The sequence below is a fragment of the Physcomitrium patens genome, chromosome 16, assembly GCF_059467195.1.
Source record: "Physcomitrium patens ecotype Gransden chromosome 16, ASM5946719v1, whole genome shotgun sequence".
Taxonomy (NCBI): domain Eukaryota; kingdom Viridiplantae; phylum Streptophyta; class Bryopsida; order Funariales; family Funariaceae; genus Physcomitrium; species Physcomitrium patens.
Window position 1 is genome coordinate 14,993,770 of NC_143425.1, and position 22,573 is coordinate 15,016,342.

The 22,573-nt window shown below is 33.7% G+C and overlaps 1 protein-coding gene across 13 annotated transcripts; it reads right to left on the bottom strand.

The window, feature by feature from the left end:
- Nucleotides 1-7,414: 7,414 nt before the first annotated feature.
- LOC112293825 (uncharacterized) lies at nt 7,415-15,324 on the bottom strand. 13 transcript variants are annotated; one of them, XM_073539921.2, is made up of 5 exons: nt 13,669-15,324; nt 12,521-12,663; nt 12,137-12,321; nt 11,897-11,950; nt 7,415-11,688 (listed from the first exon to the last, which is right to left on the bottom strand). In XM_073539921.2, the coding sequence occupies exons 1-2, from the start codon at nt 15,271-15,273 to the stop codon at nt 12,658-12,660; spliced, it is 1,611 nt and encodes a 536-aa protein (XP_073396022.1). In that variant the 5' UTR covers nt 15,274-15,324; the 3' UTR covers nt 7,415-11,688; nt 11,897-11,950; nt 12,137-12,321; nt 12,521-12,657. The 13 variants fall into 13 exon arrangements, with proteins under 13 accessions (XP_073396022.1, XP_073396020.1, XP_073396021.1 ...); XM_073539919.2 differs by having other exon boundaries at nt 7,415-11,717; XM_073539920.2 differs by having other exon boundaries at nt 11,897-11,957.
- Between the last annotated feature and the right edge of the window lie 7,249 nt (nt 15,325-22,573).

Genomic DNA, 22,573 nt, shown 5'->3' on the forward strand with positions numbered 1-22,573 from the left:
TACACTCGTTTATAACACAAAACATCTCTTCATTCAATCATACACAATTCTTTAGTGTCACAAGAATCTAATACTGAAAGTATTCTTTCTCTCGTTCGATAACACTCTGCACCTGTATCTCTCTCTCGAACTAAAACTATCGAACATTTACTGAAATCCATTTGGTACTACGAATAAATGAGGAGTAGAATATGTTTGGATGCATTCATCCAACACTTCCACTCATCCAGACGTGTTCCACTAAGAATGGTTTATTCTACTTTCCTCCCGCTCATTATTTTGGAATTATCTGATGCCAAGTAGACCACAAAAGTTTTGAAGAACATTGTATAGTAAGGCTTTTGTAAAGATATCTACTATTTGTTGATCTATGTCGATGTATTTGAAATCCATGAGTTTGTTTTCATATTCTTCACCAATGGCAAAGTACTTTATGTTGATGTGCTTTGTTCTTTTGTGATACTCAAGATTTTTAATGAAAACCAATGCAGCTTGATTGTGACAATGTGAGTCCTCCCAATGGATCTTAATTGGTGGATTGGTTAAAAATATAGTATTAAGATATTTAGTGAGTTAAATACTAAGATTAGAGGATCTTTCTTATTATTTATATATTTATTAGAATTTAGAAGTATTTATAAGTGTAAAAGTCTTATTAGAAGAAAAGTTACAAAAATAGAGTCTTAGTAAGTCTTAAAGGTAATTATCTTATTTGATTTAGTATTTTTATCCATTATTGAATATTAATGATTGATAATTGAGACCAATTTTTATATTGGCCTCATATCTACTTGCACTACTAAGAAAAGTCCTATCAATGATTAGTTAATAGTTAAAAGAAGCATGAAAAAGAACTTCATGTCTTTTAAGTTATGTATATAGAAAATAGGATTTTTAGTGGATTTAAATTGATTTTATTAATATAAAAAAATCACCAAGATAGAAAAATATAGCTTTATATGGATACTAGTATTATAGAAATATTATAGGATTTTTTATGAATTTTTAGAGAAAATTTCAAGACCTTGGTAAAATTGAGTTTTACCACCTTGAGAGCCACTATGAAGAAAATAAGCAAGATTAGAAGATTATACAAGGTTTCTAGGCTAATTAGGTATTTTTGAACACCATGGTGAAGTAAAAAATGCAAAATAAAGTAGTTTTACTAGTAGAAAATAGGAGGACTAGTAGCTACTGTAATCCTTGTAGGAAGAGAAGTGTATAATTTCCATATGGGTTGTAACACCTTAGGTATAGGTAGGAAGAAGAGACAAAGGCCTCAAGGCCTCTTTAGACAACGAATATATACTACTTGTGAGCCTAGTTGAGGCTCGAGCTCCTGACTTTTTAAGCAAGTTATCCTTCAAATAAACATTATTTACTTAACTTTTCTATTATTTACATTTTATCTTTAATCTATCATAACTTATTCATAGAAACTTGAAATTACATGATTTTTATATCATTGGAAAGATAAATATATATATATATATATATATAAATATGCATCTAAAAATATAATATTTATTTATTATTTCTACTTTTTTCTAGATAAAAATCTAATGAACAGACTGTGATTTAGTTTTGGATGTTGTGATTACTTGATTTAATTTCTTTCTTTTGTATTGTGGTTTTTCTTCTTGGTATTCGCCAATTGCTTACTTTACTTCACACCACCAATTACAAGCAACTCTTAATTGAGGCCATCTTATATTTGGAATTGAGGAGTGAAATTTACACTCATATACAATAAACCATAGTTGGTAGCTCTTATGTGGCATTAAGGGATTGTAAAAATTTGCATAACCATGTTATTTCTTCAATGACTTAGCAAAAGTAAATAGTTCAACAACAATCATGGATGTAATTAAATAATCTTTTTGATGACTCTTCCAAGTATTAGCTATTGATCCAAGAATATAAACAAATCTTATGCAATCTTTTTGGTCATCTGAGTCGCCTCTGAAATCAACATCCACATAGCCAATGAATCTAAGTAGTAGTTGTTGTACATTATAATATAATTCTTGATCCTTAGTGTGTTTCATATTTTACATGACTCTCTTCACTATCATCTTGTGACTCTATTATGTACGTTCTTAGAAAAAAAAATACTTTGCTTGTAATATAATCAATGTTTGGTTGAATTTTAAGCATTGTATTCATGAAACAACTCACTGCTAGGTGATATAGAACGTCGATCATTATTCTAAAGTTAATGATTAATTATATGATTTAATCAATAAATTTATATATTTATGGCTTTTTTTCTTTGCTTTGGTGGTAAAGATTTAGCATGAATTATATAATGAGCTATTTCAAAAACAATACAATTCTTAGGTTCGATATAGCTATTTTGTTGTAGAGTATAAATTGTACTTGTTTGTTGAATGATTTAATTTTTATTTAAATATTGGTCATATTATTTATTTAAAAAATCATGGCTTTGATCTATTTACAATGCAATAATGTAATATCTTATGTTACATTTGACAATATTAAATACTTGTTTAAAGAAGGAAAGTGCTTTAAATTTTTATTTTCTAAATTGTGCAAATTCATAGATTGTCACATTATTCTTGTAAAGAATGTAATATAAAGAGCCATTTTAAGATGCATTTTTATCTTCTTTGTCTTATACATTATTATGTATAAGTTGCATTGGGAGCTTTGATTGTTGCATGTGTAAGTTATGTGAATATATGGCTTTATTTTGCTTGCCCAATATACAAGATGTAAGAAAGTTTCATTACTAGTTAATTCAAAATCTAGCAAGCTTTTCTGTTTTTTCATCTTTTGAATTATGATTTTATTAATATATTCCATATATTGATTCCACAATTCCAAATTATGTTGTTTCAAAGAAATTTGAGTTGTTAGACTAAATCAAAGGATGTTTATTTTGAAATGAATGTTAGATTTGATTCTTTGAAAGGTTTTTGAATTTCTTCAATAAAAAGTTGTTATTGCCTAGGCAATTATTTTGGTGGCATTAATGCCTTCACTTACTTTTGATCAATGTACTCAGTTGGGATATTATGAGAGTTAAGTTTTAAAGGTCTAAATTTGGATATATACATACTTAAAGATGCAAAAAAGAGAGAGCAGAGTGTTTGATATGAAGATGAATTTTTGATAGAATAACATTAATAGAAAGTTGATATAGCTTATGTTGTCTCATTTCTTTAAGTACTTTCTTTCTAATAGATATACAAAATCCACATTGCTTAGGAAAAGTTATAAAAAAATATATTTTTAGAAAATATTTGAATAGATAACAAATAACGTTTTAATCATAGTATATATAATATGTTTCATATTATTACTATTTTTATTATTATATCCTTTGAATATTTTTTATTAATAAAAAAATTTATAATAATATTTATTTGTTTTCAAATCCATATTTAAGTATCATTTGTAATCTGAATAGTATAAACACCTTCAAGTATGTGATGAATTATTTTGTACCATTTCTATCTATCAATTGTATGCTTGCTAGTGCCGTTTTTGCAAACCTCATATCCTCAAAAGAATTAGCTACTAAAGCTTGGTTGAAATTTTTTAATACTACAATAAAATATAAAATCTTTGTCGATTCCTAAAGTTGATTCTTCATTGGATGTACTTATTAATTATAAACTTTTTGTTAAATTAGCTTTAGTAAAACCACCATCCAATCTTTCGAGGTCATTTTTTTTGTTGACTTTTTCTATGCAATTTGAAACAATCTACCAACCAATGCCCTAGGTCATGGCAGTTGTAGCATTTTGTTCTTATTTTGAAGTCACAAGGATAATTGATGTCTATCAATTGTTATTCTTTTGTGTCAAAGAAGGCATTTCCCTAAGCTAGCGATAGTCTATGAGGCTTAAGGTACATTATATCAAGCAACTATGATGTTGTTATAGCTTGGTGGTAAGCTATATAAAATCTTAGATATGATCATTTTTTATAGATTTGTGTGACCTACGTCCACATAAATAGTAGTTATTTTTATACTATTTTGGATATGTATTAAAATATATATATATATATATTATTTTTATATGTGGTACTCAAAAAAACTATCTCTAAAGAATGAAAATACTATTTGGTATTTTCTTCAAATAGAGTGAACATAAGTTTGTCTATATTATTGCCGCAATGAGACATCCAATCAACTTGCCTAAAATCTTTTGCAATATTGATTTACTTACGAATATTCTAGCATTTGTATTATTTTATCTCATGTATCAAACAAAACTTGATCGTTAAAAGTAATGTGAAGAGTTTTAATGATAGGTTATTTTTAATAAATTATATAATTGATTCACTTTTATGTTTAGTATAAAAAATATACTTATGGTACTTAAAATCACTATTTTAGTGAGTAAATATAGGAATTTTGAGATAAATAAAAAAATAATGGAATGACATTTATAAAAAGGGGCTCTAGTAGAATTTTTGAGAAGAAATTATAAAACAAACATTTCTTTCTTAACCTAGTTAATATAAATTATGATATTCAATAATAATTTTATTATTATGAATTATTTAGTTGTATTAGAAGCTAAAAAGGATCTTAGATCTAAGTCACTTGAAAAAAAAAAAAAAAAAAAAAAAAAAATGAAGAAGAAGGAGAAGAAAAAAGAAAAGAAGAAAAGATACAATGAAAGAATACCTCACTTGCTTGAAATTCTTTAAATAAAGGTGAGATTTCAAAATTTTGGAAAAAAACTTCTAAGATTTAGAGCAGATTTTTTATGGCACTTTTGACATGTTTGTTTATGGTGTGTGTGTCCCTTCATCGAAGGCATTATCAATGTTGTTGTTACATTCTCATTAATTTTGTGCCTTTTTTTTTTCTTGATTATTTTTTTCTTACGCTTATGAATTCTATGAGTTCCAAAGCCTACTCCATGTTGTGGTATTTCTATCTATTAAAATGCAACAGTGCTACAATTTTGTTTGCCCTTTTGTTTCTTTCTTCTTCAAGCACTATTTGTGACTTTAAGGCAGCCAAGTGGCTGTTCAGCTTATCTCCACATTCAATAGCGACATAACAACAGCAATGACTGTGTTTTGTTATTAAATACCAAGGCTCAAGCAACTTGTATTGGATGGCAAAGTCTTTGCATTAAAATAATTTGCATACAAAGCAACAATTATTATTCATTAGTGGCAACCAAGGGAGTTGAAGCAATGTTGAATTTTCTTCCTTTTATCCTATTGTCACTTGATCTTCATATATTCTACAATAGAAGAGAGAGTATGTAAGTAGTTATATTAATGGCGACTCATTGTTTTGGAATAGAGTTGATGGTAATATTACCTTTTTCAAAGATCTAAGTTTAATGGATGCAGCCAATTGCAGAGCTTATGTTGAAGCTGTAATTATTATTTAATGCAGTGGATTTATTATGGAAGTGTTACGGTCAAAGCATGAAATGTTACTTAGGTGGTTGATATTATAGTCGCATGGAAAGCTCTTTGGATTATTCATCTAACATCCATTGGAGTGGTCTAAAGTCTTTACATTGTTAACTAGCATAGATGAGGTTGTGACATTGATTAAGATAGCAAACCATTCATCTCTGATATACAATCTACATAAGATCATGTTAGTTGCTTCTAAATATTGGTGTAATAACATGTAATATAGTTAGATAGTAGAAGTAGCAATTATATCAATAAATGCAATACAATCCTTCATTAATAATTTAAACCACCCTCATGAAGTTCATATAACATCATAATGAGAAGACTTCATTAGGCACTTAATGTATATAAAATAGGCATGGACAAAGTAGTAGTGGTAGGATTAATTGGACAACAACCTTGATTTTCCTTACTCATAATTCTTGACAACAAGCAATGTGAAGAAGAGCTAGAGTCAAAGGTGGCCTGCAACAACAATCTACATCTTCCATCAACGGAGTTGAGTACAAATTTGGACTTTGAAATCCAAATGGAATGTAGTGGTGAAGATAGCTCACAACAAAAAGGTTGGCTGCATTGACCAACATAAGAGTGAAGCTAAGACCAAAAGATGGCCTCTTTGTTCAACATTGTTGATTGAAAAGGATCAAAGTCTCCCTTTGAAGCACACTTCTTGTTGCTAGAAGTTCCATATTCATATGTAAAAAAAAAATGATTTTAAATTGTATTGAATTCATCGGCAACAAGGAAGCAAAGTCCAGTCACTTCAATAACAAAATCAAATCTAAGTTCAATCGCAATAGATAATATCAAGTCTTCCTACTTAGTGAGATTTGAGGCAAACGAATTCACACTAGGTGATTTAGATTATATTAGAATGAAGTTAGATTAGGTTCTAAAGCAAACAATTTGGATGAATTTTTAAAGTATGGATGAATCTTAAAAGTAGATGATAAATTATTTATGGATGATAAATTATATTAAGATGATTGTTTGTTAATAAATAAAAATTAATATAAGAAAAAAATAAAAAAATAAAAATAACAATCAAACAATTAAATGAAGAGTTAAATGAAGGAAATCCTTTGGCATGCATTTTGTGGATAATTTGCTATTGTATGCCAATTCAAGGGAGAGGTTTTGCTTAATGACTTAGTTTTCTTTAATTAAGATTAAGGAGTGATTTAATTAAAAATTAGATAAGAACTACAACTTATTAAAAAAAAAAAATAGTTAATTCACTTGTTGTGAACTAAGACAACCTTGCAAATAGTGGAGAATTGTTTATATCACACTTGGTGATTTAAAGAGGTTAAGAGTGAAAATATTAAGATTTTAATAAGAGCTAACATTTCTAAGAAATAAATAGTTAATTCACTTATTCTGAACTAGAATAAACTTCCAACTAGTGGAGGCTTATTTTAGCTCACACTTCTCAAGTCCATTGACAACATGTAAAATCTTCTTTGCTTTGGAGATTAGTTCCATGTGGTATTTCCATATAGAGAAATTGGTTTTGTAGAACATCTTAATCGGTATTTTATCATGCTTGTCCATGATACATTGAGATATAAACAATGAATAGAAATAGAGTGGAATCAAGTAAAACAGAATCAGAAAAAGGATTGAAAAACACAATGAAGAAAATAAACAAGAAGCAATTAGGAGTGTGAAATTAGAATGTAGAACCTAGTGTGATATAACGCTGTTGATATTGAGTACTGTAATAAGAATAATAGAATCTGGTCTTGAAATAATATGATACTCCATGTATAATAGTAAATATCACGATAATCTTGTGTAAAGAAAAATAATCAAGAATCAATAATCAAGAAACAAGGTAGTGGAGAAACTTTTATCGAATCCCTATTGTAGTGGACGTTTCATGAGATTCAGAGCAGCGAAAAACTATATATGTGTATTCAGCGCAGCGTACACGCGGGTGTGGGCCCATAACCTGTTAAAATTCTATACTCTCTCTGCAAATGTACACTCGTTTATAACACAAATATCTCTTTATTCAATCATACACAATTCTTTAGTGTCCCAAGAATCTAATACTGAAAGTATTCTTTCTCTCGTTCGATAACACTCTGCACCTGTATCTCTCTCTCTCGAACTAAAACTATCGAACACAATTACCTAACTCACAGACTGAAATCCATTTGGTGCTACGAATGAATGAGGAGTAGACTATGTTTGGATGTATTCATCCAACAACCCGACCCACATAAAATCGATCACCAGCTAGATTATTAGCCGTCGGGCTGCGCTTAAATGATCAGTCCACTGTATTGAACTTCGGATTTCCACCGTTGCCTCTTCTTTACAATCTTACAATGCTACTAGCCATCTACAATTACTCGCATCGTCGGGGACGTTCGTGTCAATGCGTTGTTTTTCCTCCAGCGTAACTTGAATTAGTCCAACCTCTTCCACATGCGCGGGTTCACCTGCGCTCATGCTCATTGTAGTGGCAGGGTCGGCGACACTTCCAGCGTCGTCTCGTTGTGGGTGAGAGCACCCTCCGGCCAGCACTCGGGTTTTCTCACATGGCTGTTGTGGATCATACTCTCATTTCAGCTTGGACGTAATGAGCAACGATCGCATTGGAAAGCCCAAATTTGACGGTAGGTAGTAACTGGAGCTTGTCCGATTCTTGCAAACCGCTGGGTTTAGCCTCGGCACTGGATAAATCGCCCAGTTCAGTGCCTGCACTGGTTCAATCGCTGAGTTCAATCTTCAAGTGAGCGTGATTCTTTACCACAATCCTGAGCCGGTCGGTCCCGGATTATCTGAGCACTTCGACAATGAACTCCAACCTCAGCCCGCTCTGCGTGGCTTAATCCCACTCGTCGGACGAAATCGAGCTCTTCGCTAGTGCACGGTAACCTCGTTTTCCGCGGCGTATTACAGTTCGACATCGTTTGCCTTGGATTGAGAGATCAATGAAAGCAGTGCCACAGCCCGGACCTGAACTTTCTAAATTGAGAGCATGAGCAGTGTCGCGCGTGCAAGTTGACACCCAGTTGAGCCTTTTCAGGCATCTACCTGTTGCAGCGTGAGGATTTGGAAGGCCAAGGCTCGGATGGTGGGCCTGATCTGATAACCCTCGAAGCATTTCAGGTGGTTTCCAGTTGCAATCATGACTTGAACAAGTCACAGAGACCAGGAATTCGAAGCATGATGGTGCAGCAATAAGCGAATGTGTGAAAATCTGTAAGCTGCGTGCTTTTGTCATTGCATTTCGAAGGCACGCGAATGGTGAACTGCTTGCGCCGACTGGTCGCACTTACGTCGAGATTCGTGGCTGCTGCATCTGATCCAGCCACGTGTGGAGCCCCATGTGCAGAGGAAGCGGGGCAATGGCTGGCCTGCAAAGGCGCCCTGGTTGACTTCCTGGCGATCGTTCCGATATGGTGATGTACAAAATCGGTTGTTGACTAATGTGCCCTCGATGCACATGGGAGCTCACCAGGTGAGGCTATTCTCCCCCCACATGGGAACATGAGAGATGATTAGTATTTTATTTGTATCGTTTTAAAAAAAAAATCATCCGTCTAGAATTCTAGGGCCAGTCTGGTTTTGTTTTGATCTGTCCACGCACACAATTTGAAGGGAGGGTGGAGGAGATGAGGGAAATAACATATAAACATACATTGTGCATGATTATGTCAGGGTTTAAACCACAAATCTGTTATCGGAAAAATAGATTGTTTCAATTGGCTACATTATCATCTCTAGTCAATGTTGAACTTGAAGGATTATAGAGTATATGTAAGGAGAAAAAAGTATTGTCAAATTTGACCATTTGAGGGAATATTGTGAGTTTTATGCATGCATTTCAATCAGTGGATATATCAAAAATTTATTTTATATGTTGTTTTCATACAAATTATTCAAATTAGGAAGTCACTTTGATTAGTAAAGTATTTGTTTGAATTTGGAAGGTTTTGTAAATTGCAAGAGTAGTGTTGGAGAGAAAATCATAAAAATAGAATCATCATCAACTTTAGAGATAATTAACTAGTTAATTAATATATTTTTATTTATTGTGATAATTAGTATCTAGCTATTGAATCCAATATCTAATCAATCTTCTACCCACATGTATTGTTTATTAGAATCTCATTGATTTTGATTAGTAGGTAAAAAAAGTTGAAAAAAGAACCTTATGGTTTTTTTAGTAATTTAGTGTCGATATAAATTGATTGATTTAATTGATATAAAATAATCAAGAAGATAGGATAAAGTAGGTTCAATCTGATGTTAGCATCTTAAATCATAAAAAAAAACGTTTTAGAAATTATTTAAAGCTTTGATTTAGTGTTTTAGGAATTTTAGAATATATTTGAAAGATTTTGGTAAAAACAATTATATTACTTGGAGAGGCCATTATGAAGAATTTGAATAAGATTTTTAAACTCCAAAAGGTTTTCATAATATTTAAATAAATTTTTATAACCATGATCAACTTGAATTTGAATAAATAACATATCTTACTAGTAGGAATAACAATAAGTTATAGCTAGTGTAATCAAGGTAGCAAGAGAGGTATCAAGGAAATGAAATATAAAAAGATTCTAAAGAGGCAAATTTGACACAGAATCAAGAGAGGTTTTTGTCTCCGATAGTAGCTCCAAGCTTTGAGAGTTTTTTCTTAGATTGTGATAGTAAACATGTTGTATCTTGCCATGTATTAAAGGAAGAATACATTGTTGTTGAGGTTCTTCATTTCTATATGTTGTTGTGATGGATTTAGCATTCTTAATAGTTTGTATAATTTTCATATTTTAAACTATCTTCTAAACTTATGTTTTTAAAAATACTAATAATAAAAAGAAATTTATAAAATATTATTAATAACAAATATATTCAATATAATTCATCTACAAACTTTTGATTATATTACTTATCTCTATATAGCTAAAAACAATACTCAAATCTTTAAAGTAAAATAAAAAAGTGAATTTTTGTTAGATATGACTCTAATAATAAAGCTTATTAAATGTACAATTCTACAAAAAAGAAAAGAAAAGACAATCATTTGTGAGGATGTTATTTTTTATGAATCAAAGATTAGATAACAAAATATTAAAAACATGTGAGATCTTAATGATATATTTTCTATATTATATAATAATATAAATAAACATATTACATTGTCACAAAATGAAGAAGAACTTGAACAAATGTCAAAGACAAGTACTTAAAGAAAAAATATAAACATGTGAGATATGTATCAAAAAAGATTACAAAATAAATATAAAAAATATGTATTTTTAAGAAGAAATTAAAATTACTATTTCCAAAAAACAACAATCCTAAAGATCCTTGAAACTAGATTAGAAGCAAACAAAGAATTGATAAGAGTGAAGAAGGTTATACTTTTATCTCCTTATGTACCATCTAACTAAGAGCTACATAGTTATATTTTATAAGACCTTGGACTATCAAGGACATGAATCTTAAAAAAATCAATCCTCAATACACTTTTGTGTCATTTAAAATGACTAAAAAATCACTCAAAGATGATAATATATTGAACTAAAATGGCTATTGCCAAAGATAAGAAGACTAAAAAATCTTGAAATAAGACTAAGATGTAATAAAGTTGTTGACAAGAGTGAAGAAGACTTCACTCTTGCCTCAATATATACTCTCTAACTAAGAACTATATAATAATATTTTATAGGACTTCTAACATATATTGATATTGCAAGACACATGACTTAACTTGTAACACAAGTTATCTATGTATGTGCCACATAATTATCTTATTCCAAAAACTATGAAGACGTGTATCACGTAGCTAACTTGTTGATCAAGTTTCAAGTCTAATAATTAACTAAAAATACGTGTAAAGTCATAGAGACATCTATAAAGCTTCTAAGAAGTTTCTTCAAAAGATATTATGAAATTAATCTATTTTTACGTACTTCTATTTTTTCAAACAAAAAATCAATTAGTAGATATATTGAGTAAAGCAATCAATATGCTAAACTAACAAAAGCGATAGAACAATCTCATCTTTCATTCTAAAATCTACACCAATGACATGCTGGAATTGCAACCTATATCTATAGATAAAAAAAACTATAATTAATAAGTTCTTTTATATTTTTTCTATAAACTATCATAAATAAACTATATTCATTCTTAAATCTATGTAATAAATGCCAAGGTCAAGTCATATACCTTTAGCCAAAACACATTGTTAATAGCCAAGTGTGTCCACCTTTATAAACATCAAGGTGCTCCAATGATCTGTAGATTCTATCACTTTCTTCTAATCCCTACTTAAACTCTACAATTTTAGTAGAAAAAAAATAAAAAATAAAAAAATTATTGATTCTTAATAATATACTTAATGTCTCTCTCTTTATAAAACTTATATCAACTCTTAATGATGGAAGCTATACATTGGTAGTAATAGGATGTATATAAGTTTTATTATAAAAGTTAGGGCCAAAACCTATATCAAAAGATGAGCTTTGCTTAACTTCAAAACATGGATTTTTGAGTCGATCTAAGGACTTGCACAACAAGCCATATGTATGTATATATGATTATACAATCACAACATCTTCTTACAAGAGTGACTAGAAACCACACACCTAGCAAAAGCACCTCAGGCTGAGTTAATGATAGCACATGTTATACAAACACAATAAGAAAAACATCAACAACAAAACAAGAAGGGAAGAAAACTTACCAAAGAGAGGCGGTTGACTTGTTCGCTCAGCAGGCGCACAAGAAAGAGTGACATTGCAACAGAGCTTTGCCACATGAAAAGGAATTATAGAGACGAAACCCTAAGCGAGAGGGGGTATTGGCAGGAAAAAAAAGGAGCGCCTGGAGTTTCTTCCTCTTACTCGCCTAATATATCTACCTGAGAACCTTATGTGCATGGATGAACCCATTATCCATGCAGAACACCATGGTCAGGGTATTACTCGATATGCTCGAGGATAAGTTTAGTTCGAACACAATGTTGAAATAGAATGTATGTAGAAGATCCTCAAACTTGTCAAATCCTGAAATGTATAAATCGTGATCAACATGCGAATAAAATAACTCTATGTTATTGCATACGTACTGAATTTCACATGGTCAACGTCGGTTCTGCACGAAATTTGAGGATGCAGCTCTAGGAGTCTCGACGCACCCAAAAGTTGGATTGCGAATTGTCTGCCACCTCGTCCACCACAATGTCTTGTCCCGGCGTCTACTCAGCTACGCCTGAGCGCAAAAAGTGGAAAGCAAGTCAATCCATACGAATAAATGGCTCTTCACTGTTGTAGTATTATTGCTTTTGTTTTTCTCAGACGGCGGAAAAAACAGGATTCTATTTGCATATTTTTATCTGAAACACAGGATGGAAGACCTCTTTGCTTTCGATTGTTTAATATGCTTTTACGTAGTCCAGAACATTGATCGAGCCTCTCGGAAAAGATAAGACGAAGCTTTGTGTGTAGAATCTTATTCCATACAAGAACCTTATTTCTAGTTTCATATTTTCTTAAATCGTTCCATCTAACCCAGGCTTTTGCAAACTCCCCAGAATATTGCTTGCGATTAAAGGGTTGTTCGTAAAACTTTTCATTGTATTACACAGTCTACCCGTTTACAAGTACGACATCACAATGCAATATCCATAGTTGCGGTTTAAACCTCGGACCAGGTTTCATCGTCCAAATCATGCAGTTCCATCGCTCACGGACTGACTAAAAGCGCAGCCCGCCTACAGCACAACCCGTACACAACGCTAAAATACCAGTCACCGGTTCAATCCCCAATCTAGACGGCCCGGCCTGCTCTGTGTGTTGCATGGAAAGAGAAATTCCACCCCCTGACCACGGGCGTCCAGGATTGCTGCCGATGGCTCATCGACGCACGATCCCAAAACTTACCAAGTCTCGCTCCCCGAGAAGCACGCTTCTGTGAACATTACGACGTTTCCGGGGACTGGAACGTTCCCTCGCAAAAGTCAAAGCGTGCCCATGCCAAGCTTCTGCAGAGTGCTTCCACATACTAGCATTCGCAGCAGCCCGAATAGTCGTGTCCTCTCGGTCGTGCGGGCACACAGTCAGCCCGAAAGGACTGTTTCGTCCCCCCCCCCTACCCGATACCACCCCTTCAGGTCCGTCTTCCAGGTCACCGGTGAACGTGAAAGTCAACATAATCCTATCCGCGAGCCAGAACTTCCAGTTCACGCACTTCACTGTCAACGCCAGAATTACCAACCATGCGCAGATGCCCCAAGCCCGGTTCACTACATAACCAGCGGCAGCGGGCACTGCAGTCATCGAAACGTGCTCCTCCTCCTCCTCCGGTACGATCCTGCCGCCATTGCGTTCTGAGCCAGTGAGTCGAAGCAAGCATCGGTGCGGAGCTGCAGACGATCCAGCTTGTCACGAAGATGGCGATCTCCCGGCAATCGAGACATGCCGGCCTCTTGGTGGCCGCCACTCTGGCAATGATCTTCATAGGTGACGCACCCACTCCCCTAGCCCAACACTGACCCGCACTGCACGAGCTCACTGCATGATTCTTCTGTGTTGGCACCAGGGCCCATCCGTTCGGACCCAGCGATCTCAGGGTGCGTCTCAGTGGATGCATCCCGGCATTGCAAGTGCTGTACCGATCCGATCCAAAAACCATTCCACATGCTTGTGTCGTTTGGACTCGTTCATGGCACGCTGAAGCGATAACGTGTTGGATTTGTTCCGCCATGTCCATGCAGGCTCTGCCGACGCGTGGTGCAAAGAAGGCACCAAGGACTGCGACTACAACCACAAGAACGGGTGCGAGACCAACGTCCTGTACGATGTGAAGAACTGCGGCGACTGCGGCAACAAGTGTGCGTGCGGCCCGTACGCCGTCCCCAAGTGCAACAAAGGCAGGTGTGAGTTCTCGTGCAAGGCCGGCTGGGCTAACTGCAACAACGACTGGAAGGATGGGTGTGAGAAGGACGTCGGCAAGGACGTGTTCAACTGCGGCGGCTGCGGCAAGAAGTGCGAGTGCGGCCCCAATGCCATCGCCAAGTGCAACGGCGGCAGGTGCCAATACAGCTGCAAGGCGGGATGGGCCAACTGCAACGGCGACTGGAAGGACGGGTGCGAGAAGGACGTGAGCAAGGACCTGTACAACTGCGGCGCGTGCGGCAAGAAGTGCGAGTGCGGCCCGTACGCCAGCGCCAAGTGCAGCGGCGGCAAGTGCCAGTACACGTGCAAGTGGGGCTGGGCCAACTGCAACGGCGACTGGAAGGACGGGTGCGAGAAGGACGTGGGCAGCGACGTGAACAACTGCGGCGGCTGCGGCAACAAGTGCCCCCAGCCCAAGTACTTTGGCGGGGAGGCCACCTGCAAGAACGGCAAGTGTCGCGACCAGTGCAAGAAGGGGATGAAGTTCGACGCCCACAAGAAGTGCTGCGTCCGCAGGTACTGACGACGGACCGAGGTCGGGAGCAGTGGATCCCGCTTCGTTCCACTTGTGCGCCGATGCGGTGCGCTGGACAATGCTGCTTTCTCCCTGCCGTGGCCGGACCGACGACGGCGCGGGCAGCGTGTTCCAGAGGTCACAGTGTTGGTAGTCGGTAGTCGGTAGTCGAGTTGGAAGAATAAGAGGCCGCAGTGCATCATCTCGATGCACAGACACAGCCGCTGATGACGAGCGTAGAGAGTGGCCGCTGGAGCGCCGCGGTCCGGGCTCTGTACCATTGGGCTGACCGATGTAGATGTGTAAATTGAACTCAGGAGCTTGTGGCAACTGGGATTCCCTACAATAACATGAAGAGATACTGAATGATTGACAACACAAGTGGGCTCGTGGTGGCCAAGCTTTGTCCATTGCGTTCTCTGTTGCGTTTCTGGAGATCGTCAACACATGTCAAAGCTGGTCGTGTTTTAGCGGTCGGGGGCGCAGCGTCGAACACATGTGCGTGGGATGTGTGGCGCTGCAGTGGATGTTGTTATGTTTTGTGGCACTCGTTGATTCGGTGGAGCTGTGGTTTTCCATGCCATTCGCGCTGTGGGGCGCGAGAACGCAGTGGCCATGTTTCAGGTAGAGTGTGCACCGGGAGTGTTGGGCATATCTCGCATATTGTCAGAATTGGTGCAGAATACGATTATGATGATGGAGAAAGTAGATGAACACGAGTATAACGCGTATACATTACTTATCTCCTCGATCGAACGAAGTTTTTTAGCGCCATTGACTTTTCCATGACGGGATACGAAATTCTGGATCGTTTTCTTGAGAAGCAGGAGCATGAAAGTAGCAACGACATTTTCGAACTGCAGCCACTGTTTTTTTATGCATAAATTTGGAAGTTGACAAACGATATCCGACTTCATCGCACCTGGAATTTATTTTCAGCGAGTTACGTGAGCTAGGAGAAAATTCATTCACTGACAATTTTATGATCTCGAAGTTGACTGCAAATTTACCTTCCGACTTTGACGGGTTCACTTCAGCATGGCAGGGAACTTCTCTCAAGGATGGAAATTTAGAGAATCTAATTACGAAAGGAGGAGACAAAACTATTCAAACGCATTCATCAAGAGACCACTCTGGAGACAAGAGCTTTGTATGCTGCACGTGGACGTTCCACATCAAATCCATATAATAGAGAATTAGCGTATACTGAGAGTGTTTCTGTCCTGGGCTTTCAATCCAGGCACGTCAACTTCTCACCAATCTAATTTTGGTATGTCTGCTCCGAGGTTTACTCCTCCACGTAACTGTGTCTTCATCTCGCCCATATATATCGCAAGGAAGAAGGCAATTTCATCATCCTATTCGTCCCAAAAATTAGCGGGCTTGTGATATTTCTGAAATTACGCGGCGAACAAGATGCAATACCTGCGGATTATTAGGCCATTGGTGGCAGGAGTGTCCCCATTACTCAACATCGTTTTGGCCACCAAAAATGCAATCGGGCTCTACTTCTCAGGCTTCTTTCTGCTGAGATTATTTATTCAACAGCAGTATATCAACGCAATGAAACTCAATATTTCGGAGAGGAGGAATGTTATCAGAATTTTCTTCCAGATTTTTCACATACTCATTCCGATCAGTATAATCTTTATAATCCAGAAATTCGATATTATGATTTTTCAAATGATATAACTTGAGCGTTTACTGCTTCTGCATCAACTTCTGGTGCTATTTATGACTGGATTGCAGACAGTGGGACAACAGAACATATTACAGATCAACTACAATGGTTCATAAATTATAAACCATTGCCAGTTCATTCTATATGGCCAGTTGAGACTCCAGTAGGACACACATGTTATGTAACAGGTACAGGTAATATAAAAAATTTAGTACAATTATCCACTGGGAATGAAGTTCATCTTCTACAACAAATTCTATACATTCCTAATTTTGGGAGAGACTTATTCAGTCTTACAAAGGTAGCATGCCTACATAAAAATTTTACTCTTTGTAAAGACCATACATTTGAATCAATTCAAGACAGTCAGCTTATTATGATCAGGCATATGTGTCAGGGATCTTTCATACTTGATTTTACTATTATATTTTCTCCAGCCATTGTTTCATATGCAGCCTCATACGGCAATACTCCATCATCAGAAGAATTACAAGATTTATATTCATGGCATTTACGACTTAGCCATTTACATTATGATATGATCAAACGAATGGCTTCAAATGGTTCTGTTATAGGTATTAAATTAAAAAATATTGATCCTCCAAGTATTTGTTCTGGATGTGCATTTGGTAAATCTCACAGAAATCTATTTCTACAAAATATTACAAGAACTCGAGCTTCCTTATTTGGAATATTTCTTGGAATATTTCTTTATAGTGATATTTGTAGCCCCATGAGTGTGCCATCTTATGGTGGTTCATTGTATTACATTCTATTTCAGGACGATTGTACCCGTTATCGTTTTGTATTTTTTTTTCTTCAAAAATCAAATGCTCTTATTTATTTTCTAAGGGCATGCAAAACAATATTGTGTGACACAGGTCACAAAGTTCTTACATTACGAACTGATAATGGAGGCAAATATTGTAGTAAATTTTTTATTGGATATTTACACAAAAAGACATCAAACATGAACTTACAATTCTGTATATGCCAGAACAAAATGCAGTATTAGAGAGAGATAATATCCTATTATGGAAGCAGTTCAAAATTCTATTTATCACTCACATATAGATCCTACTTTCTAGGTTGAAGCAATTGTTAATATTGTTTACTCATTAAACAGAACTTATTCTCAACTTCTTCCTACCATTACACCTTTCCAAGCTTATACGGGTAAAAAACCTTCTCTTGCCCACATGCAACCTTTTGGTTTTAAAGTTTTTATTCATATTCCACATCAATTACACAAAAAGCTTGATGCCAAAAGTCAAATTGGTTTATTCCTTGGTTATTTTGATGCATACAAAGGTTATTGTTTTGGGGATCCAAAAAGAAAACAAGTTATAATTTGTCGTGATATTCTCTTTGCTGAAAATAAATATATTTCAACAACCAGTACTGCTCCTGATTTATCCAGAACTATTTCGACGGAAGTTCCTTTTACCTCTCCAAAGCAATCATCTTCTGCACAAAAAAATAATGTTTTACAAAGTACACATTCTGATTCCTCTGATTTTTCTCATCCAACGTCATCCTCTCCTTCGACTACTTCTGGAGTTGATATTAATCTTGATCCAATGCCGACACACTGCACTGGACGTCTATCATCTTTAGACAATTTACACAAGTATTCAGTACTACATACAGAACCACTTTATTTGGAGAAATAATCAGTATAGTGCACTAGTTTCCAGTTTATAATACTATCTACTTAATTGTGACCTTACACCAACTCTTGGTGTCACACTTGTACACATAATATATTGTGTGAAAATTGATCATATATATATATATATATAAGATTTTTCCAACATGGTATTAGAGCGATAGTGATTTTTGATCCTTAGAAAGTTTTAAAAAATCCTTTACTTAGAAAAGAATTGCTGAAAATACAAACTAGATTGTAAATGACAACAGTAATACAATCTATTGTAATAGGAAAGGTTGATGAAGAACTTGAAGTTCTTTAAACCATGAGAAGCAATTCTAAATTTAAACATAAGAAAGGTAAAATTGAATTGATCAAGAATAAATTAATGAATAATTTTAATTCAACTTCAAATTAAGAGTATTGAAGATGATACAAAAAGTGGACATCAATCATGTTCCAAAATTTGATGGTTCATATTTTAATATATAGAAATATAGATTAATACTAGTTTTTAAGGCTGAAAAGCTATGGTCTGTAGTAAGTAGTGAAGAATGCTTATCAATGGAACTACCGGTAGCTGAAGTTGCTGCCGGAACCTTAGTTTTATCTACCATAGGAGTAGGGAGTATAAGCTCATGGGTAGACAAGGATACCTTGTCTTTAAGTATAATCAACAATTGTATAGAAAACAACATTGTTTTACATATGTAATCTTGCACATCAGCAAATTTAGCATGACAAGAACTAGTAAAATTATTTGAATCATATGATAAAGTAACTAAGATGTATTTAAAAGATAAATTATATACCTTAAAAATGAGAGAAGGTAATAGTGTTATTAAACACATACATATCTTTAGAGTTTATATGAAAGAATTGTTGGTAGCAAGTTCAATAGTTCCAGATGATGAAGCAATTTTCACCTTAATGAGAAGTTTGCTTTTAAGTTATAGATCATTTATTAGCTCTTTGAAAAGACAGCATGAGATCACATTAGCATCTTTGATAACAAATTTGATCCAAGAAGAAACACTCATGAAAAATATGAGTTTAATATTTGATAATAATTTAGCCCTATAACAAGAAATTTCAGAATAACAATAAGAAATCTTGTTTTAATAAGAATTTCAAAAAGAGTCCATAAGAAGAGAGTAGTACCTCTAAGCCACATGAAAAGAACAATTTTGCTATTGACAAGAAGTGCTTTTTTGTAAGAAACTTGGTTACTTGATCAAAGATTGCAGAACAAAAATAGCAACTAAAAATTTTAATAATAGAAAAGAAAAAAATGTTGTTATAAAATCAAATAAATTACATGTAGCCGCTCTTATAGTTAAAGAAAATTCAAATTCAATATGGTATGTAGACTCAAGAACAATTCAATATATGTGTCATGAGTTGGAAGGATTTGTTAAATACATCAAAAATGAAGACAATCTTGTTGTCTATTTAGCATACAATACTGCAACACACATTATAGAAGGATATAGTGATGTAAATACCAAACTCATAAATGGTGATGAGAAGATCATACTTAATGTATTACATATACTAGTACTTGCTAAGAATTTATTTTCTACCAAACAATTGGATATAGTAGGAGAAGAAATTTGCATAAGAGCTAGAACAACTATACTAATCAGTAAATTTGGTAATACCATTGCAATCTACAAATTGAACTTAGATTTATATGAATTAGATACAAAAATACTTTTAAACAAGATTCAAATTACAATTCTAGTAACAATACAATTCAATAAAGTTAATTTGTGGCACCTAAGATTAGGACACATAAATCAACAAAGACTTAAACAAATACAAATAATGGCAATAAGAATTGGCTTCTTTCATGAAAAGAAAATTACCTTATGTCAACCTTGCATAGAAAGTAAACAACATAAGGAAAAGTTTCCTATACAAGGTGTACAAAGAGCTATCCAATTATTAGAACTTATACATTCTGGCATTTGCGGTCATATGTAAGAAGGTACATATTCACAATGTGCTTACTTTATTACATTTATTGATAATCTAACAAGATATTGCCAAGTATATTTGATGAAATACAAATCTGAAGTATTTGAAAAATTCATCTTATACAAAAAATTTGTAGAAAAACAAACAAGTTTTAAAATCAAAACCTTAAGATTTAATTGTGGAAGATAATATAAATCAAATAAATTTAAAGATTTATATAACAAAGAAAAAATCAAAGAAAAATATACTATAGCTTATACATCAAAATAAAATGGTATTTTTGAAAAAAAAAAAAATATAACATTAATAGGAGCAATTCTTGCAATGCTATCTTATTCAAACTTATCTAAATTGTTTTTGGATGAAGCATTCTAAACAACCAATTATCTCCAAAATAGAAGCCCTACCAAATTTGTACAGGGTACCAAAATACGATTTGAATTATGGTACAAATGCCAACTAAATTTATCTTACGTTAGAATATTTGGTTGCAAAGATGATATATTCATTCTTAAAGAAACAAGATAGAAGTTAGACTTTCATTCACAAGAAGCTATCTTTTTAGGCTATAGTAAAGAATCTAAAACCTGTAGACTTATAAATATACAAAATCAACAAATTTTTATTTCCAGAGATATTCTCTTTAATGAGAATTTACATGATCCAAAAGAAAAATACTTGCCAAAGGACAATGAAGAGCTCTTATTAGGCCTAGAATTATTTAAGCACCCTACAACAACTATAAGGATCAATGAGCAAAACATCCTTCTTGTTCATGGAATATTTTTACCACCAATGCTATACTTCTAAGACACCTATGTATTTGATCAATATCTACTACATAATACTTCTCAAAATGTATGAGAACAACCTCCTTTTTATATTGATGTCATCAATGACTTCTTTTAATTATTATTTTTTAATGATGATAAGATATTAACTCTTAAACATGATAAAGTCCATTCTACATTGTAAGATCCAAATTTTTCTTTTAATTCTTGACCAACAAGAATTATTAAACCAACCACATGGTTGTTAGAGTCTATACAAAGAAGAAAAGATTATAAATGCTATTGTCATAGACATCACCAAGTCCACCTTATTTCTACTATCATAAAAGCTCCAAACTCCATTCAAGAAGTAATGAAGAGGGATGATGCTCAAAAATGGTAACAAAAAAGTAATGCTGAAATTACATCCTTAAACAAAAATAATACATGACAAATGACAAATTTACCACCTAATAGAAAATCAATTAGTTCAAAATGGATTTTTAAAATCAAAACTAAAGCTAATGGAAGTATTTACTAATATAAAGTAATATTAGTTGGAAGAGGTTTCATTCAAGTTCAAGGCATTGATTATATAGAAATATTCTCTCTTATAGTCAAACTTAACTCCATTAAAGTTCTTGCCTTAGTCGCTCAACACAATCTAGAAATACACCAACTAGATGTTAAAATAGTATTTTTAAATAATTTTGTAGAAGAAGATATCTATATGACTATTCTAGAAGGATTATCTTTTATATATACTAACAAGGTATGGAAGGTAAATAAATTCTTTTATGGTCTTAAATAATTTTTTAGAGCTTAGTATCAAAGATTAGATCAATACTTACTTTGTTATAAATATCAACATTTAGAACCAAATGCAAACATTTACATCAAAAGAAATAATGAAAAAGATTTTACCATAATTACAATCTATGTTGATGATTGTATCATTATCAGCAATAATATTTTTTTAATTTACCAAATAAAAGATATTTTACAATAAGAATTTGATATGTCAGATGAAGAAAAAATCCATTACACTCTAAGCAATGTCATTCTAAGAAAGTGAGACAAAAGATGGATAATCTTTCATCAAGCCAAATATTTAATAAACAAACTTCATGAATTTAATATATTGAATTCCAATCCATTAAGTATTCCAATTCAACCAGGAATTTATTTGAGTAATTAAGACCACATTACTTCTCAAGATTATACCTATTCACAAATTATTTGCACTTTAATGCATGCCATTATTTATTCTAGATTAGATTGTGCTTATGCTATCAGCAGTTTTGCCCAATATCTTTCTAAACTAAGTTCTATATACATTCAAACTTTAAAAAGAACTATGAGATATATAAAAGATACATTAAATTTTGGAACCAAATATCAATACTTATCTCAAAAAAATATTCTACATTATTATTTTGATGTTGATTGGATAGGTGACAAGGACATATGTTATTCTATTTTAAAATTTTGTTTCTTAGTAGTTGAAGGAATTATCCCTTGAGGCAACAAGAAACAACAATCTGTAGCTTTATCATCTACAAAATCATAATACAAGGCTTTAAGAAAAGCCATAGCTAAAGCCATATGGTTAAGAAAGTTATTACATGA